This window comes from Apis florea, unplaced genomic scaffold (genome assembly GCF_048593485.1).
Source record: "Apis florea isolate Af1SG1 unplaced genomic scaffold, ASM4859348v1 contig_1615_pilon, whole genome shotgun sequence".
Classification (NCBI taxonomy): domain Eukaryota; kingdom Metazoa; phylum Arthropoda; class Insecta; order Hymenoptera; family Apidae; genus Apis; species Apis florea.
In genome coordinates this window covers 4324197-4345415 of record NW_028256416.1, presented here as the reverse complement: position 1 = coordinate 4345415, position 21219 = coordinate 4324197, and the positions used below count along the sequence as shown (strand labels likewise).

The 21219-nt window shown below is 23.8% G+C and overlaps 4 protein-coding genes across 11 annotated transcripts; 1 reads left to right on the top strand and 3 right to left on the bottom strand.

Annotated features, from left to right (window-relative positions):
• Positions 1-1173: 1173 nt before the first annotated feature.
• Positions 1174-4564, bottom strand: COX6B (Cytochrome c oxidase subunit 6B). Of its 2 annotated transcripts, XM_012492588.3 has the most exons (3): positions 3989-4564; positions 1551-1667; positions 1174-1464 (listed from the first exon to the last, which is right to left on the bottom strand). In XM_012492588.3, exons 2-3 carry the CDS (start codon positions 1658-1660, stop codon positions 1296-1298), a joined length of 279 nt encoding a protein of 92 aa, XP_012348042.2. In that variant the 5' UTR covers positions 1661-1667; positions 3989-4564; the 3' UTR covers positions 1174-1295. The 2 variants fall into 2 exon arrangements, with proteins under 2 accessions (XP_012348042.2, XP_031774673.2); XM_031918813.2 differs by lacking the exon at positions 3989-4564 and having other exon boundaries at positions 1551-1669.
• LOC147658841 (uncharacterized) lies at positions 2141-3019 on the bottom strand. Its single transcript, XM_086916562.1, has one exon. It carries the CDS (start codon positions 3017-3019, stop codon positions 2207-2209), a length of 813 nt encoding a protein of 270 aa, XP_086772688.1. The 3' UTR covers positions 2141-2206.
• Positions 4269-14919, top strand: Caper (RNA-binding protein 39-like protein Caper). 7 transcript variants are annotated; one of them, XM_086916416.1, is made up of 10 exons: positions 4618-4748; positions 4831-4904; positions 5169-5242; positions 7264-7328; positions 8856-9173; positions 10027-10231; positions 10300-10566; positions 10642-10817; positions 10887-11057; positions 12143-14919. In XM_086916416.1, exons 3-10 carry the CDS (start codon positions 5225-5227, stop codon positions 12438-12440), a joined length of 1518 nt encoding a protein of 505 aa, XP_086772542.1. In that variant the 5' UTR covers positions 4618-4748; positions 4831-4904; positions 5169-5224; the 3' UTR covers positions 12441-14919. The 7 variants fall into 7 exon arrangements, with proteins under 7 accessions (XP_086772275.1, XP_086772226.1, XP_086772542.1 ...); XM_086916298.1 differs by having other exon boundaries at positions 4631-4748; positions 10024-10231; XM_086916253.1 differs by lacking the exon at positions 5169-5242.
• On the bottom strand, positions 13750-16526 carry LOC100866209 (2',5'-phosphodiesterase 12). The gene is made up of 6 exons (XM_003690281.4): positions 15534-16526; positions 15328-15467; positions 14947-15233; positions 14691-14843; positions 14466-14586; positions 13750-14376 (listed from the first exon to the last, which is right to left on the bottom strand). Exons 1-6 carry the CDS (start codon positions 16343-16345, stop codon positions 14114-14116), a joined length of 1776 nt encoding a protein of 591 aa, XP_003690329.2. The 5' UTR covers positions 16346-16526; the 3' UTR covers positions 13750-14113.
• Between the last annotated feature and the right edge of the window lie 4693 nt (positions 16527-21219).

Genomic DNA, 21219 nt, shown 5'->3' with positions numbered 1-21219 from the left:
AAATTTTTATAGGAAGAGAAAAGAAAGGAAAGATTTATTTAAACTATTTCAGATAATAAAAAAATTCGTAAATAATATAAATTATAATAGTATGTATATAATAGTCTCATACAGACGAAGTTTTGTTTCCGATTTCATAAATAATGAAATAGATACTACAACGTTAAATAGTGATATCTTTTAATATAAATAAAAATGAATTTATAAAAATCTTTTAAATTTTAGATTAAAATCTGTTTAAAAAAATTTCTTTAAACTTATTTAGAGTATTATTTATGGCCTTTTATTAAAATTATACATAATAGTTTGATTCATTGATACTATTTATTTTAAAATTCATGTAGATTCTTCCGTGATCAATATATTTTATCACATGCTTATTTATTTTAACAGAAAAGTATAATATTTATATCTTTTTTTTATATATTATTTTTTATAAATAATAAAATACATCTACGAAGTTTAATTAATGTGTTTAGTTAATGAGAAATAAAAATTTTATATTTTATCTATAGTATATATAAATTTTTTTTACAGAATCATTCTCTTATTAGAAACTTTAAAAGCAATAGCCGTGATTCAATTCATACAATAGCATTATATATAACATCAAATAATGATACCATGCGAATCATGACTACTATTTTCAAAATCTCTTAGATGAAAATTACCTTATATACAAGTTTTATAATATTTTTAACAATATTAAAATTTCAAAAATAATGTTAATAATATTTCTATATACATTTAATTTGTTCTTTTCTATTTCATAAACGCAAATTGTATATGAAAGAATTGTATCTAATTTTATCATCTTTTATTTAAAAGGTGAAACAGAAAAAGAAGAAAGACATTATATCTATTGAAATTTTCAAATTTTTATTCTTCTAATCACCGTAAACAAAATATACCGTTAAAGGATAATGTACCGTTAAAGGATAATGTACCGTAATAAAAGTTCCTATTTCATTATTCTATAAAATTTATGATTTCTACAATTATATAGATCTTCACATTATATATTTATTTTGTATGTTGAGGATAAGGATTAGAAATATTAATTTACATTTTTACAAAATTTAATAATAAAATGTAATATTTAAATTTTTATTTGTATTTAACAGTTGCAGTAAAAATAAAAAAAAAATATTAATTAATAAAACTAAATAAGAATTAAACTATAATCAATTTATTAAATATTATTTTACAAACAGGAATTATTTTAAAATTGTAAAATCCTGTTATTATGTAAACAATATCACTATAGAGGCAGTTATAATTTGATGCCTCTTGTATTATATATTTCCTGGAAACACTCCGTTTTCAATCTGTTCATTCCATTTTTCTATCCAAGCATTTGGGCACATTGCATTATATACTTTTTTGAAATATTGACATGCTTCATAATCTTCACCATGTCGTTTTTTGCAACGGTGAAAATCCAAAAAACTAGTATAGCAATATCTGCATTTAAAATAAACAGAAATAAATAACATCATATTGAATGTTTATAAATATTGGAATATAATATCAATTTGTTCTTTGTTTACCTTGTCTGGTTTTGATTTGGAAATCTTGGATCATATGGTGCTGTGTTTGGTTTCAATTCGATGGAGGGAGTTATTAATGTCGCATTTCCAAGTTCTGTATATTTAACCATATTGATGCTGCTTAACAAGTTACAAGTTATTTAATCTATTATATTTATTGAAAGCGCTACAAACAGTCACCCTCCCTTTTTCCCACAAGGCAAACTTTTTACATGTTTGTCTCTCGCTCTAGTCCTTTTGTCTCTTGCATCACTTAATACACTATCACAAACATTAATTACTTCTTCACTTGCAATCCATATTATATTAATAATATTCTTTAAGTTGAAATATTTAATAATTTGATACTATATATATCTATAATTTTTCATTAATATATACTGTACATTCTATCTAATAATTGAAAAAAAGAAAAAATTTTGTTTGTATATGTTTTTACAGAGATTTTTCTTGTTAAATAATGAATAGATGTACTTAAGCTTTCTCAAACTTAAATAATTTTAATACAAGTGGATGACTTATTTAAACTTGGTTGATAGCTGTTCTTCTATATTTAAATGCAACCATAATTTAATTAAAAAAACACAGCATCTTTTGAAAGCACATTCATTGTAGATAAAACAAAGTAACAAAATAGGAAATAGAACTAAAATCAGCTATTTAACCAATGGTCTTGTGTTGTCTTCTTCCTGACAACAAACTTCTCTATATTTTTTCACTTCAGCCATGTAGAGTGACCAGGCATCCTTAGGTTGTTCAACAGTTTGTTCAGTCTTTGGCTTAGCAACCATTCCAGTTTTTAAAATTCTGCCTCCTCGCCTCTTTCCTACCATTAAAGGTGGAGGAATAACAGTTTTTTCTTCCAAAACAGAAGTCATTGGTTTTTGTGCAGGTTGCATTTGTTCCTGCATTTTTTTAAACATTTCCATAAAGCTACCATCATTTTTAAAAGCATTAGATTGTGGAGGAACAACTGGATGAGATATAGTTGTTTCTGTATTATCTTCAGCAATATCCGATTCATATGATGGTGCTCTATGATATCTACGGCTTTCTCTGCCTCTATGTCTATCTTTACTTCTATTACGACTACGACTACGTCTCCTATCTCTAGAACGTGATCTTCCTCTTGATCTAGATCTTGATCTATCTCTTCTAGAATATTTTCGTGATCGATCTCTATCTCTATCTCGATCTTTGTCTCTATCAGGAGAACGAGATCGTCTGTGTGATCTACTTGGTGGAGATTTTGAAGCACTGCGTCTTCTTCTACGCCTGTCCTGTGGCGAATCATTTCGGGATGTTCTACTGCTTCTATAATCCGAAGGTGAAGGTGAACGACGTGATGACATTCTGTTTTTGTACCCATCATATGTTGTATAACTTGCACTATACATAGGAGGCGAAGGCGGAGCTGGTGGTGAATCTGTATTGGACTTGGAACTGCGTTCATGCCGCTTTGAATCCATTGTTGCGCTTGTGTGCCTCTCTCACCAGGCTGAATGGATAGATGGACACCTATAAGGATAGAAACTGCCTTCTATAAGTACACTGTCCATTTCTTCTTACCAAGCCTTTATCTGATTGGTATTTAATGTACGCGTTTGCAAGAGACAAGCAGACTTATAGCGAGAGAACAAAATGTATTTTAATTGCCATTAACATAAATAAAATTCAATCAAAGCTATGATTTTATCTTGAATTACGCTTGAATTATAAACTTTATCTAATCAATTATTATATCATAAAATATATTATCTAGCTTTGATTGTATTCTTATTTAAACATATTTTAATATTTTATTATATAAATACTAATTTCTAATAAATAACCTATTTTTATAAAATAATTTTATATTTTATATTGTTATATAATTCTATAATTTCTATATTTTGTTATAATAATGTTTATAATATTCTTATTCATGAGATTAGAATTTAAATCAGTTGCATTGTATAATAATTTAAATTTGTAATAATACCTATATTAAAATTCTGAAAGATATATGAATTAATATTTGATATGTTAATATGATAAAAATTAATATAGAATATATTTTCAAAGAAATTGAAAATTTCAAAAAATTTAATAACATTAATTTACAATTAAACGTAACATGTATTTTTTATTTTGATATTGTAATAAAAAAAATTAGTAAAATTAGCTTCATTTTTTTTTTCATTATGTATTAAAATATTTTAAAATTTTCATCGACATAAGCAATAAAAAGAAAACAAAGAAGCATAAAAAGATAAAGGACATAGAATTTGATAGAAAACCTTTATCCATAATTAAATATGATCTTCAATTATTATATAAATTAATTTCCATAAAAATATAAGTAAAGTTTCTATAAGAACTTTCTTAAATATGACATCGACTATATTACAGTTACCTAAATAGCTTATAATTACACGAAATATTTTTATATAAAATACCTTAGTCAGCCGTGCGATTGAAAACAAAATGGCCACTAGGCAAACTGCGCCAAACTGTTACGTCATACATGTATGTCTAAGCACAGTTAAATCTGATTTTGAGAAGATTTGCAAGAGTAAAGAATATATTTCTATATTTCTCCGACAGAGTTCGCTCAAAATTTAATTGTATGATTTTTTTGTGAAAGCTTTTACTCGTTATTAAAACAAAAAATATCAAATTATTATTAATTATATAAAAAAAAATTTTAATATTATAAATGAACTTTATGAATTTTATGTATTTGTATATTTATATACATAAACATGTTATATTACAATTAACTAAGATAAATATTTTACGAAAATTTTTTACAAATAATATCCATTTATAATATAAAAAATGTTGTTAAATTTTATTTATAGTAATATTCATAATGTTTTTTTTAAGAAATAATATTTGAAAATATTTCAACAATAACAGTTAATTAAACAATTAATAATATTAATTTATATAAATTATTAATAAAAATTAATTAAATATTAACAAAAAGTCTTAGAATATTTTTGAAAATTATAGATGAAAATTTGAAAACCGGATAGAAAATAAAGTAACTACTAAGTAAGGATGATATTTGATTCGAGTATTCATATCCGGTCTTCCATTTTCTTTTCGTCATCATCGCATATAATTGCGTTCTTGTTCAGTCACGTTTGTTATCGATCTTGCGTTTTTAGTAATTGTGAAACATTTAAATTGTATACGAGCGTTCGTTAGTCTGTACGTTATATAATATCTTCATAGAGTTTTCATTTCGTCCACCGTATTTTGGATTATCGAGTGCTAATGCGTGGTATTTCAGAAAGCTCTCCGACTCGCGCAATGGCGGAGGATTTGGATGTCGAGGCAATGCTGGAGGCGCCATATAAGAAGGGGGTAAGGCTTAATTTTTTTTTCTCTCTCTTTCTGTGTGTCTCGGTTTGCTCCTTCGAGATCCTGATTTTTTTTTTTATCCTATAAAGTTTACCTAATCTCGACGCACAAGAATCCAATACGGTGCGTACCGTTTTAGATATGTTCTTTTGTATTGCGATCGAGAAAAATGAATCGTCCTTTCCTTTCCGTATATACATGTAGAACAAAGTACGTCCTTGTCTCATACCGACTATTGATCAATACCTCCGTTTTCTGTACTTATAGATGGTACGTAACATGTACCCTCGCGCTCGTAGGATGTTCGGCAGCGAGTTCCTAGAATGCACTTGAAATACGAGGTATTAAGAAAAGCCATCACTAACATCATTTTTACTTAATTCTTTTTTCTTTATTTATTTCTGATTTTTTTTAATTTCTTTTTCAAAATCGTAACGTTTATTATTTACGACGTAGATAGAATTGCTATTGCCACCATATCACAATTATAAAGAGACAAAAGATATGTATGCAAAACGAATATTCTTAATTAATTTATATAAAAAGAAAAGAAGAAAATAAATATGAAAGATGGATATATTAGGTGCTGTTCTGCCATGTGCCATGCTATTCTATTAATTTTTATTATATGTGGAAAAATGAAATAACTGGTTTGTATAAGTATCGAATACCTTTTGTATGTAGAATCAATAGAATCATTGTCTATAATATCTTTTGCGATAGAAGGGCATAATTCCTATTGATTTCTACTATAATTTTTTGCTATTGCATTGTTAGGTACAATAAAAGTATTTGTCGGATTTCAAAATCTCTAGCACTCCCACATTAGTTTTGTTTTCTTTCAATTCATAGGAAATTTATTTATATATCTTTCTTGTAATTATATGTTGATTCTCCTTTTGTATAGAATTATATATTAATATAATTAATTATGAATAATTAAAAAGACAATATGTAACGAATTATATATTAATTAATATAAATATTTGTAGTATTTTTAAACTGCAATATATATATATATATAATATAAAAAATGAAATATAATTTTTATTAAAAGTTCCACATTTTTTTACAAATAGGAATATATAATCAGATTTATTTAACAAATTAAAATTGAATATATTTTTTAGCATGTAAAATATATATTAAGAAATAATATTAAAATTGTTAAAATCTATTTTTTTATTCACAAAGTGGACTTTTATTTCTAATTATATAATTATAATTATAAATTAAGAATGATAATATATAGAGTGTTGTTTCTTGTAATGCTTATCATTTTTTGACAACATATTGTATTTTATTTCAAATTTGAAAGTATATTATTAATATTTCATAAACAAAATGCATGGTAAATTGGCAAGCAGGAATAAATTATATGATTCAAATGAGAAAATGTTTTAAAATTATGGTTAAAATTATGGGAGATTGACAAATTTAGGGGATCGGTTTTATTAATGATAGATTGAAAGAACATCAGTAACATATACATGTAACACCATTATCATCATTTCATTGTATTAATGCCATATACCATGTGTATGTTCGCTTTTAATTATGTGAAACATTTTCTCTATACAGCTAAATCATCTTGTGATATATCTACTGGAAGCTGCAAATGATCGTTGATCGTTTTATTCCTATTATGAGACAATTCAAATCAATTATACATTCAGGGGCTATAGGTTAGCAATTAGGGTTCACATCTCGTGTTACATTAAAAACGTACTGTCTTTGATGAGGGCTCTCTTTTACAGAAGAAAAAGGATGTGTGGTTGGCCATTGGTAGTTTAAAGACCAAGGCATGCTCAACCCAAGATTGCAATGCTTTCCTAAAACCCGATAAAACGATTGGTAAGTTTGAGCCAGGTGTATGCGAGGCGTCGCAACACTATGCTCGCCCCGTCTCTGTCTGTCTCTCTCTGTCTGTTTCTCTCTCTCTTCTCTCTCTCTCTCTCTCTCTCTCTCTTTATCTCTCTCTTTTTCTCTTCTCTCTTCTCTCTTCTCTGTGTCCTCATCTCAGCCCCCTCAGACCAATATAATCAACCTGGAAAAAGAGAAAGAGCACGAGAGTGCACCATCATCCAGCAGCAAATAGATCTTCGATAACAGTGTTCAATGGAGAGTTATCTACATGGTTACAAAATTAAAAAATTTTTTTAAATTAACAGAAGACAGAACATAATTCATTATTGATATATTTTATTTTGAAACTACTGTTAAAATTTAAATTGTACAATATGTACACAGTTTATCTTTATAAAATTTACTAACGTTCTATGATTTGCTTTTTGTCCCCTTGTTCGCGCGTCCCTGCCACATCGGCTGGCTGGCATGGCATTCAACTGTTTGCTGTTCGTAGGAGCAGGACTCCTCAACCAAAGACAAATCATCCAAGGAAAATGGGTCTAGCCGTAAATCATCTGGGTAAGTATATTTTAAGTATTATAATTAATATAAATGATTTATATTTACTATCAACATTGTGTCCAATAGATCATTATATGATTTAAAAACATACATAATTTTTACATAAAAAAATATTTTTGGTTCTAATTCTAAAATTAATTTTATCTTCTTTTCTTCTTTATAAACTAGTACAAATAGCAACAAATAATATTATTCATCATTTAATAATTTAATAGAAAGTAATTTAATAGAAAACTGATAATTTGTGTTTAAATTTATCTCTTTTAATTTATTGCTAATTGTTCATATATGTCCATTCTGATTATTTCTTGTTATTTCTATTAGATTTTCATATATTAGTTTGATTTTTTTTTTTTTAATATCCAAAATATAAAAAATTTTGATTAAGAAATAATAAGCAAATGAATTTCAAGATTATTTATTCATATATAATTTAAATGAAAATAACAGTAACTAGTAACAAACATAAAAAAAATAAGTTAAGTTTTGATTATTTTATTTTATTTTTTCTATATATTGTTAATTTTCTATATTAGTATACAATACTATCATAGTAGATATTTTAAACAGTACTCTAAAAAATAAAGATTTAAGAAAAATTATAAAAAAAATTAATTAAAAAAGTGGATTGAATTTCTTTAAGCTTTTGTTTTAAATTAAACTTTTTTTAAAAATTGTTTTTAATAGAAAATGTTTCTAGTTACAAAAATATTTTTTATAATGATTATAATATAATGATTTTTTACAATATTATAATATTAAATTCTGATCTAATTCTCTTATGTAGAATTATAATATATTAAAATTTTAAATTTTTATAAATAAACTACTTTGTCTGAACCTTTAGCTTTATAGATTGAAATATATATTCAATTGTCTATGAATATTTCAAACTATAGTCATTTGGTACGTACATATAGCTGTTTGAAGTTATATTCTCTTTGTTATAGACCCCATACAATTAGTGTAAATGCTGGTTATTTTCATAATTCCAAAGGTTAGACCTGAAGATGGTAAGTGTTTAGGAAGAATATCTGTAATACAGATTCTGTTAAAAATTGAAAATGTAACCAAGAAAAACACAATAATAAACAAAATAAGAAAGGTTAAAATATGAAATAAATGATAAATATTTATTAAATATTATTAATATAATAAAATTAATTCTTATAATATGTTAATTATTTGTTTTTATTAAATGCGTACCTTTAATTATATCATTTAATAAATAGTTATTAATATTAGCTGTATATACTTCTTTGTTTCTTCATTATTTATTTATCAAATCATTAAAAATCATAAACTAATAAAAATTTTGAACAAATTTCCTAAGGGTTCGGATTAGTAAGTTAAATTCTACGATTTAAAATATTACATTATACAAAGTAAACTTAAAATAATCAAAATTCATTTATTATATATTCAAATAAGCATATCAAATGCATATATTATAAATTATAAACTATTTGTATAAATTTTATTAAAAAATATTTTAATTTAAATTATTTATTTTTTTCTTTATAGGAAGAGCAAGCATCGTTCTCGTTCCCGTTCTCGATCACGAGATCGTCGAGAGAAAGATCGTCGCGATCGCGACCGAGATAGAGATAGAGAAAGAGATCGCGATAGGGATAGAGATCGTGATCGCGATCGTGATCGTCGACGTAGATCAAGATCAAGAGATCGGAGAGACCGTGATAGAGACAGAGACAATAGTGATAGAGATAGGGATCGTCGGGACAGAGATCGAGATCGAGACAGAAGAAGAAAACGATCTCTCACACCAATTACACTTCCTAGAGCAAGATTACCATTTGGAAAAGGTGTCAGTCCCCTTGGCATGTAAGTCTGAGTGATTTTATTGAATATATAAAATGATATAAGAATAATTCATTCTAAAAGTATAATATTTTAATATAAAAATTTATTATATTAAGAATTGTATATCATACAAATTTATGACACGATCAATAATATCGCTATTTTTGAGAAAATTCATTTTTTTTAAATTTTCATTAAAGGTCCAAATAGATAATTTTAATTAATCAATTATGCATATAGTTTTAAAGTCATAAATTATTTTCAAGATTCAATAGTAAAGACCATGTCATAAATCTTGGACTTAATGAAATGAATATTGTTAATAATTGATCAGACTAAGCCCAATAATAAGTATATCTATTAAAACTTTCAACCTCAATTTCAAATCTCAAGAAAATTCACAGATTCAATACTTTTGTACAATGGATCTCTGTTCCTCTTCTCTTGACACAATGGATCCAAGAATAAGAGAGGCAAAAGTATCAACATTTTCTTTTTTGAACAAATTCAAATCCAGATACAGATTCAGATTCAAGATTCAGATATATCATATTCATTTCATATTCACATTCACAAACATATAAACATAACATAAAAAAAAATTCGAAAATTTGCATTCATTTATTTGATAACAGTTACAAGTCAAATATCAATTCTTGAAGAAAAATAAAGTCAACAACAAAACACAATATAGTTATATTATACAATTTCAAAAATAACACAAAAATGTCAATGAACGTTGTAATCTAAACATGAATCTATCTGCAACAATTTCAAGACTATTATTCTATAAATACCTTTATATAATATAATAAGTAAATTTTAAAAATGTTAATATATTTTTAATTTTTATATTTTATATTTATTTTAGCAGAAATGATGAATTAACACCAGAGGAACGAGATGCCCGAACTGTTTTCTGTATGCAACTAAGTCAGCGCATACGTGCTCGAGATTTAGAAGAATTCTTTTCCAGTGTTGGGAAAGTTCAAGATGTCCGACTTATAACATGTAATAAGACAAGAAGATTTAAAGGTATAGCATATGTGGAATTCAAAGACCCTGAAAGTGTTACATTGGTAAGTTGAAATATAATTTATATTTGATATTAAATATATTATTAATTATTAAATTTTTTTTTTCACAGGCACTTGGTTTGTCAGGTCAAAAGCTTCTTGGTGTTCCTATAGTAGTACAACATACTCAAGCCGAGAAAAATCGTATGGGTAATTCCATGCCAAATCTAATGCCAAAAGGACAAACTGGACCCATGAGATTATATGTTGGATCTCTTCATTTTAATATCACAGAAGATATGCTTCGTGGTATTTTCGAGCCTTTTGGAAAAATTGACAATATTCAGTTAATTATGGATCCCGAAACTGGACGAAGCAAAGGCTATGGATTTTTGACTGTATATATATATATACACTATTATTAAATTCAATGTATTCATATGTTTATTAAAATATGTTTATTATTATTATAGTTTAGAAATGCCGATGATGCAAAGAAAGCATTGGAACAGTTAAATGGTTTTGAACTTGCTGGAAGACCTATGAAAGTTGGTAATGTTACAGAACGTACAGATTTAATACAAGGTCCGTCTCTTTTGGATACAGACGAATTAGATCGAAGTGGTATCGAACTTGGTGCTACTGGAAGGTACGATAATATTAATTTTTTTTATATATTTAATTAAGTTATATATAATTAATGTTTAAAAATGTTTAGGTTACAACTAATGTTTAAGTTAGCAGAAGGAACAGGACTTGAAATTCCTCCTGCAGCTGCAAATGCATTAAATATGGCTCCAGTTATGTCAACGCCACAACCACCTCCACAGGTTGCTCCTCCTATAGCAACACAGTGTTTTATGTTATCGAATATGTTCGATCCACAAAAGTAAGCTATTATTTTTTTAAGTTAAGTAGACATAAGAAGAGATTTTAGGGATAAGTATATTATATACTTATGTTATATATATCTATATCTAAATTAGTTAATTTTATTTATATTGAGATGGAATAAATTATAAAAAAATTTCATATATATTACTTTAGAAATAATAACATTTTTTTAATTTTTAGATTTCCAAATAAAGATTCTAGAATCTTATAATTTTTATAAAATTTAATATTTTGGATGTATCCAAAATATTTTAAATATTACTATATTAAAATAAATATTTAAATATAAAATATAAATATTTTTGAATATTAAAATTTATTATAAATTTTAGGAAAAAAAAAAATATTTAAACGTGGAAAAAGCAAATTTGGTATTCTAAAGATTAAACGATCAAAGCATATTTATAGGCCCAGTGATAATTACTTTTCTTTTCACTGAGGGGATTGAATATGCTAAATAAACTATGTTATCTAAAAACAAGATGTCATATATATATCATATTATATGTATATTCAAAAATGATAACATAATATTTTTTTAACTTAGTATTAATTTAATTAAGATTAATTTAATTAGACTTAAGTTAACTAGGAATTAACTAGGAATTAACTAGGAATAAACAATTTAACTTAGAATTCTAAGTGGGGTCACTAGATTCACAAATTTGTTAAAACTAAATTATTTTTAAATTTATCATTCTGAATATATCTAAAATTTTTAAAAGTATAAATTAATATTTAACAATTTTATTAAAAATACTTTTATATTAATTATAAAAAATATTAAAACATAAAAAGAAATTTATAAAAAAGTTACTGCAAAATATTCAATTATAAAAGAAATTACGCTGCTTGGTATTCTAAGTATTAAAAGAGGCATATCTGTAGACCCAGTAGTAATTATTTTTTATTCTACTGGAGGGAATGAATATGCTAAATAAACTATGTTATCTTAAAAAGATTTCATACATATCATTATATGTATGTTAAAAAATGATAACATAACATTTTATTAAATAATTAAATAATGCTTAATAATAATTGTGAAAATAACTTCAATAAAATAATTTTTCATTTCAGTGAAACGAATCCAAATTGGGCAAAGGAAATTCGTGATGATGTTATCGAAGAATGTAATAAACACGGTGGTGTGTTACACGTGTATGTGGACCAAGCCTCCCCTCAGGGTAATGTTTATGTTAAATGTCCATCAATAGGAACAGCAGTTGCAGCTGTCAATTCATTACATGGTAGATGGTTTGCTGGCCGAGTAATTACAGCCGCTTACGTGCCAGTTGTAAATTATCATTCGCTGTTTCCGGATGCGATGACCGCTTTACAGTTATTGGTTCCGAGCGCTCCGCGAAGGGGAATGTGATCTTAAACAGTGCAAATGCTAATTACAAATATGTAAATTCATATAGTATTACATTTTTACAAAAAAAAATTTTGTTACTATAACAAAATCGTTAAGTGTCATTTCAGATTATACAGGTGTTACAAAATAACAGCAATGCATCTGCAAATTTTCATATATGAAGATAATTATTTTTTTGTTTTATAAAAATCTTCTATTATTAAGCATCTTGACCAATACAAGCTGAAAAATTATTTTTAATATATTTCTAGATACTTTATTAAAATATGGAAACAAAATTATCTTTTGAACATTTATTTATTAATATAATTCAATTATTGAAAAATATTTATGTATATCTACTCGTGTATCGATTCGTATTTCAATAGATTCAATACAGCAAAATCAAATGACTATTGCTTTATTTAAGTATATGCAGCAAATATTTAATTATTCTTTGTTATTATCTGTAAAAATTAATAAACAGGATAATTTTTGACGCTTAACTTGTTAAAGTAAAATAAAAGCATTATTTTACTTTTTAAATTGAAAGAAAATTTAAATGAATTATAAACAAAGTAAGACGATTAATAGATAATAATTCTCAATATATATTGAAGATGATAATATATATATATATATATTGAAGATGGTAATATATATATATATATATATAAAATAGATTTTTCTTTACAACTTCGTGATTGTTGGAGCAGAGTGCACAACAGAAATTCTGTCTTTAGAAGATAATAGATATATGGAATAAATAGAAAATTCTTTTCTTAAACAAAGAGAAGATCTGCAGACAATGAATGTTATTAAGAAATATATTTTATTAAATGTAATGATAAATGTAATTTTTAATTTAAGAAAAAGAATATAAAACTAAAGTTTAAGGTATACTAATTTATATATTGGTCTTTTATATATATACATAATGATATACATTTATTATTTATGGAATAATTTGATGAGTGAATTTTTAATATAAAATTTAAAAAAATATATTTATAAGAACTCTTTATTAAGAATGAATAATTAATATATTAAGACAATGAGAACATATACTTTTGGAAAGTTAATCGATTCTACCGAATCGTATTTCTTTTATTCCTGCAGATCTTTATTAACTAAAAAAGAATTATTACAATAATCTATGTAAAAAATTTTGTAAATTATCACTGTTCCTTCATATATAATAATATACTATTGCAACTTCATATTAAAATGTGAATGTATACTTTCATAATTATAAATTAAAAAATTAATGTGATAATACCATATGGATGTGAGAACTTTCTAGAATATAAATGTAAATGCGCAAACAACATTTCTTCGACAACATTTATTCATTTATATACATTAAGTGAATTGTAGCATAATTAAGATTTTCATTTCTTATTTTAGAATAGGATATAAAGATTATTTTTTAACTATTTGCTAATTATGTATCTAACAACTTAGATTACAAATACTATTTTGAAAAACATGGAAAAATAATTTTATTGTATACGTTTTATAAAAATTCTATATAGAAAGTTGAAATTATTATTTAATAAATTAATAGTAATTAAAAATAATATATTTTGAATCATATATAGTTAGATTAAATCCCTTAGAAAAAAGTGATAAAAATGTGAAAACATACATTTTTTAAATAAATTTATAAATGTCAATTTTGATGATATATATTTTTATCTTAACCATTTTAAGTCGACACACAATGCTATATGATCACTTGGAAATACTATAGATGGAAGACCTGTATATGTACTAAGTTCTTTTTCACTCGGCATTGGTATAACTTGTTCAACTGCCAAATAATCTGTTTGATAAAATATATAATCTAAACAACCAGAAAAGGTAGCAGTATAATTTGTATATTTTGGAATACCACATGCACTAGCCAAATTCAAATCATGTTTAATAGATATATTTTGCATATGTTCTTGAGGATCTATAATGATAAATAAAAAATATGTTTATTCATTTTTATACATGATTTTTATATAAATTATTATATAAAAGAAAAATAATAAAACTGACCAGATATCCAATCACTATGATCATCTGATACATAATTTTGGGTCATTAATTGGTAAACTGCACTTTGTGGTATACTATTAAAATCACCGCAATATAAAATACTGACATTGCATTCAGGATTCTGTAAATTTTTTATATATAATTAAAAATAATGTTATATTTTTAATAGTAAATTTATATTGAACATTTCAAAATTTTTAATTCATTAAAATTTTCCATAAATACCTCTTTTTTTATTTTTTTAGAAAATGTATGTAAATATAATAAACCATAATATGCTTGTAATAAACGTATGTGATTTGCTTTTAACCGAAAATATAAATGTGTATTACCAACAATTAAGATTTCATCATTTTCTTTAGATCGAAGTACTATTGACTGTAATATATCATGTATATTTTAATTAATTATATTGAAATATTAAATATTATATTGTATTATATAATAAAAAAAATTAATAATCTTTTTTTTATTCGGATACCTGAATAATTGTATTTCTGTTTGAGAATGTTTGTTTTATACTATCATTCTGAATTTGTGACCAAACAGTATTAAATTCATTTAAATTTATACCTTGAGAAATAATACTATAATTATGAGATAATTTATCAAATCTTTCCCGATTATAAAATATAGCAAGGCCTTCTTTCAAATCATTCTTTAAATTATATACACTATTATAATTTAATGCAGTTAATGACAATTGTAAATCATTTTCATAAATTGTAGCATCTACTTCTTGAAGACATATTATGTCACTGTTATATCCTATAAAAATTCAAAATATCCAAAATATATTATTTAATTTATACAATGAAATATTTATTGTACATCAAAAAGTTAAAAGAAAGAAAAATAATACCTATTAATTCTTTAATAATTAGTAATTTTCTATAATCCATAGATAAAGCATAATGTGGACAATATGGATACAATGTATCTTTCGAAACAGAAGTTTCTGAATATACATTTGCTAATATGTTATATGAAGTTACTCTGAAACTAAAATTTTGTTTTAATAATTATATAATACATTTTTAAATAAATAAAATGAATATTAATATTAACCTTTTATTATATAATTTATTTTTAGTAAAAGCATGTCTAGCATCAAAAGGACATAAACCAGGTCCAACTTGAACGACATTATTTGATATAATTTCAATCAGAGGTCCATATTCCATATTATTTCTTGGTATGCATGATATCTTTAATTGACATCCTATATCAGATATAGTTGGAACATACAAGAAACCTTCTCCTACATGTATCCATTTTTTGTTTTCTTTTTTATACCAAGTAAAAATTGAATTTATTTTATCTACATTCGTTCCTTCAAATTTAGAGGGATAAATCGGAAAATCGACTAAAATGCTTGTTGGTAATTCTATTTTTGAAATATAAGGTACATTTTTTTTCAATATATATTCTGTATCAAAAATTACTAATTTTATGTCTGCACTATTTTCTAAAATTGATTTACATGTTAAATCACCATTAAGGATAGAATGATTTTTTACAAATTTTATTTTATCATTCATTTGTATTTCTATAGAACTTTCAACTTTGTGTTTTTTTTGTTTTTTATAAACTTTTTTTGTTAGATATATATAAATATTTTTATTTATTCTTTGAATAAAACAATTTATAGATTCATCCACTTGCCTTTGAAAATTAAATTGTCTATCGATATTTAAATCAGGATTAACATAACGAAATGACATTTTAAAGTTTTTACTTCCTTCTTCGTGAAATAAAATAGCTTCATTCATTTTTAATTGTGTTACTACTTGCGAATAATTTTTTAAAAGTTGTATTTTTGGAAATGATAAAAAAGAGGTTACGTATCTTATATATAAATTACGAATTAAGATTGTCATTTTATAGAAACATTATATATTTTTTAGCACAATTTTTAAAAAAACTATAAATATGCGTAAATATACATACATATATACGTAAATAAATTGAAATCAATAATCAAACTACTTTTTACATCGAGAATGAAATATAAGTCTTCGAAACTATTAAAACGCCATCTTTTATTTTGAAAGTAATAATACAAGTTATATAATAAATGTTATCGATAATTAATTATTAGAATTATTAATTATATATTAGAAATTAAAATTTATTAAAATTTATTAAAATTTATTATTTTTAAGTTTTAAAGAAAAATCAAAAGAAAAAGAATATTATGCAAAAAATGATAGAAATATATAAGATATATAGATATATATATATATAAAATGATAGAAATATATAGATATATAGAAATATATAAGATTTAATGGAAATATATTTTAATGTTATTAAAACATATTATGGATATGTTATCTTGTCATCAGGAATGTTATATTTTGCGTCATTTCAGAAAGATATATTGTTTAGAATCTGTAATATTTATATTTTTTATATTAAAGATTAGAAAATATTATAATTTTGAAAGAGAAATAATAAAAATATATTCAATTGTATCTTATTTGTGATTATATATATAGAAATGATAACAAAAGAATAAAGATATAATGAAAATTAAAGAATCAATGCTATTTCTAAATACCGTAATAAATAAAATATATATATATATATATATATATATATATATATATATATATATAAAATATAATATAATATAATATATTTTTAACTAGATGTTAAAATAATCAATATATAGATTTATACAATTTATATAGATTTTAAAATTTATATAGATTCTTTAATTAAATTCTAATATTTTATTATATATTTAATTAAATTTTTCTATTTATCGTAACATTTTATAATATTTATTGATATACTACTATAGCTAAATTATTAATGTATTATTTTATAATTTTATTAAAAATATAATCTATTTTTGAATATTTCAATTTTTAAATAGAAATTAATTAAAATTTATATATTATGCGTCGTTTCATTATATGTTATATAAATTAATATTTGTATAAACAAATTATATTTATACTTTATAATAATATGTTAATATATTAATTTATAACAATAATTTAAAAAATTTTTAAAAAAAAAGTATTGTTTTAAATAGAACATTTATTAAATTCATTTATTAAGAACATTTATTTATTTGATATCAGTTACATATTACCAAAGTCATAATTATTATATGTCACGTCTTCTTTTTTTTGTTCCTGTGTAGGAGTGGAATAATAGAATTATGTAAAATGCTAAGAAGCTGCGTAACAGATTATTGTCCGAACAAATATCAATTGTATTATAACCATGCCACACCTTGAATTTTATTTATTGTCTGTAACTTTGCATAGGATATATTATTTATTCTATATCGTAAAAATCTTTTGATATCAGAAAAAGCTTGTTATTTGCTTTAGTATCGTTTTAAATAGAAAGAATGATATTTTCGAAAAGATGATAATTTAATATCTATTATACTTATAAAACGAATTGATATTTTTTAGATATCGATTCAGTTATGCAATAATTATATTATATTATGCAATAAATTTAAAAATTAGAATTAGTAGATAATTAGTTTGCTAGTTAAACAGAGTATATTTGGCTTTATTACGCCCATGAAACATAATTTCTTCAAACTATTATCTTCAAACACATAAAAAAAAATTTTTGCAAATAAATATTTAAAAAATAAAAATAGTTAAATGAAATTAGATGTTTTTAAATTATACGTATATATGTATATATACATATATATAATTAACTGATAAAGAAAGATATCCTTTTCAAAGTTACACGTTACAGAAGCAGAAATGAAATAAAATGAATATAGATATGATTGATGTCGCTTGTTCTCTTCACCCTTTAATCTTACTATAAATTGTTTTTTATGTACATTTCGAAAAGATTTTTTGCAGCAAATGTAAAATTATGAAATTGTACATGTAAACAGTATTCTTCATTCATCAAAAATTGAGCAGAGTAACGATAATGATTATGATAACGATAATGCATAATGTGCATCAGTTTCTTTTTTATGATTTGTCGAATAATTACTTATTTACATTATATATTAAGAATTAAGATACATTAAGAATAATACATTATTTCATACATTTAGAGTTTTACGAAAGATAATAATTTAATTGGATCTGGATGTTTGCTTTTAACGTGTTTTCTGGAACAAAAAATGATACTATTAAAAAAAGAATCAATGTGCAAATTAAATTTTACATAAGATTTTACAATTTTTATCAATTAAAGATAATTTATGAAAGCATTTGTTTTTCAAAATTTTAAATAGAATTTTTAATTTTAAGTAGACTATTTAATGACAAATTAAACGATGATATATTTTCTATAATTTCCTATAGATGTAATAAAAAATTGTTAACGATGAAAATTATATACTTGAATACAGTAAAGAATCAAGTATAGACCAATGGAAGGCAGAATTATAAAAAAAGATGATCATTTCCGTTCATTAAAGATTCTTACTTAATCATTTTCAAATAAAAAGAAAATAGTTTGAAGAAACTTCCTGTTATGATACAACATAAGAATCGACAGTAATAATTGTAAGCAATTTTCTTTCGCTTCTGATTGATACAAGTTTATCGATTGGAAATTTTGAAAAATAGCTAAATATTTAAATAAATCACAATAATGATTGTGACAATGATACAATATAATATTAATATTCATTCCTATATTTTATCGTATAAATGGTTTAGATTAAATGATAGGAAAGTAGAAAATTTTTATATATTTATATTATCAAATGAAAATCATTGCACAGTTAATCATTGTCAGACAAGATTTAGATTTATATATCCCGTTATATAAAAACTAGAAAAAAAGATTACATTGGTCCATCATTAAACATTCATATTATTTTATAAAATTTTCAAAATTAACTGCAAAATTAGATGAACATTTTTATTTTTTCCTTATCTTTTCTGTTGAAGATTAAACTTCTTCCTTTATTGATTGTTTATTGATTGGATATTTGAATATAACATTATACAAAAATGAATTTTATTTGTTATAATTATTTTTTAAAGTGAGATAACAAGATAAAGAGACATATTAATTTCAATTTAAATTTCATTATATTTATATATATTTTATATGAATTCATTTATATTTATATATTTTTTTTAAATTTATTTCAAAATTATTTCAATATTATTAGTATATATATTAGTTACATGTTACAATATTATTACTATATAATACAGAAATTACTAGCTAAATCTATTTCACGTTAATGTTTCTATTTATTGTTTATATCGTTTTTCATAATTTACGTAGATCTTAACATAGAAATTATTTGTTTTTCTATAATTCTGTCAAACTTCAAATAATTTCTAATCAACGTTTCAATACAAAGGATCAAAACAATAATAAATCGATATCAGTAAACTATTCACCAATTCATCAAATAGATCGATCTATTTGCTAATCTATTTGAAATTATATATTCAAATAGCTCCTTGAAAATCCTTGCTCTAATTCTTTGCTATGATTCATAATTAATATCTATCATGTTATAGCAATAGTGTTAGTATTGGCAATAATTTTTTCTGCGAACATTATGTGAAGTTTATCATATAATCGATGTCGATTGCAATACACGAATGTATCATCAAGTATCTTCAGATAATGCAGAAAAGTTACCTATAAGCGCCCTCGAGTAAAAAAACGTGTCTCTTTTTTTTGCTGGCATAAAACTCACTCAGTAACTTTTTACTCGCATCTGATATATAAGGATAAGAAAGGAACATTTCAACATTCGTTGCTGATTTTTACCATAACATTTTTCAAGCATTAAAAATATATGCAAAACAGAAAACACGATCGACAATCTTTCTATAATTAATATTCCATCTCATTAAATTTGTCACGCTTCGTTCGGCTAATTTAATATTAAAATTTACAACTAACATTCCATGTATGACTACTTAAGATGCAATATATTTTATCAATATAATTATCTTGATAATTATCAATATTGTTAATCTTGGAAATGCTTTTTGAAAAGTATATTACATTAAATCGATCATTGTATAAATGTTGTTGTCGAACAATTGTATTATTTTTTATATTTATATATACATTCGTTTTGACAATTCCAATTTTTTTTTGAACAATAGAATCTTCAGAGAATCAATTATAATCAATTCAATCAAGAGACAATCGTGTTATCAAAGTGTTCCATATATCGAATAAACAGAATTTTCAATGCTAATACATAAATCTAATATTTAAATATATATTTAACATGCATGTGGATGCTTTTAATAATATATTCAATCTCTATATTCATTCAATTGAAATCGTTCAATGATAAATATATCGTTTCAAATATTTTTAAGGATCAAATAAAGAAAGAATAATAAAAGAAACGATAACTTCCCGCAATAATATACGGTGGAAAGAAAAACGGAACAACGTAAATTTTTTCAAAATCTCACGAAATCTTAAACCTTATCACGACGATACAACGGATTCATTTATCTCTGTATCTTTGTACATCTTCAAAAAAAAAAAAAAAAAATTTCACGGACTAAACCCGTAATCCATATTTAGAACACGACGCAGTTCGGCTAATTTAATTAAACGTGGCCACAATTTACAAGATGTTACATTTTCAGTTTCCTGGCCTTTCGTTTTGGTGGCCCTTTCCCATGATCTCTTCAGCTGGAGCCTTCTACCGGCAACGAACATTCAATAAAACACAGATTTTAATAGGCTGAAACAATTAACTCGGATGAGTATGCTCTAGGAAAGTGGACAAAGATCTTTATGATCTTACGAT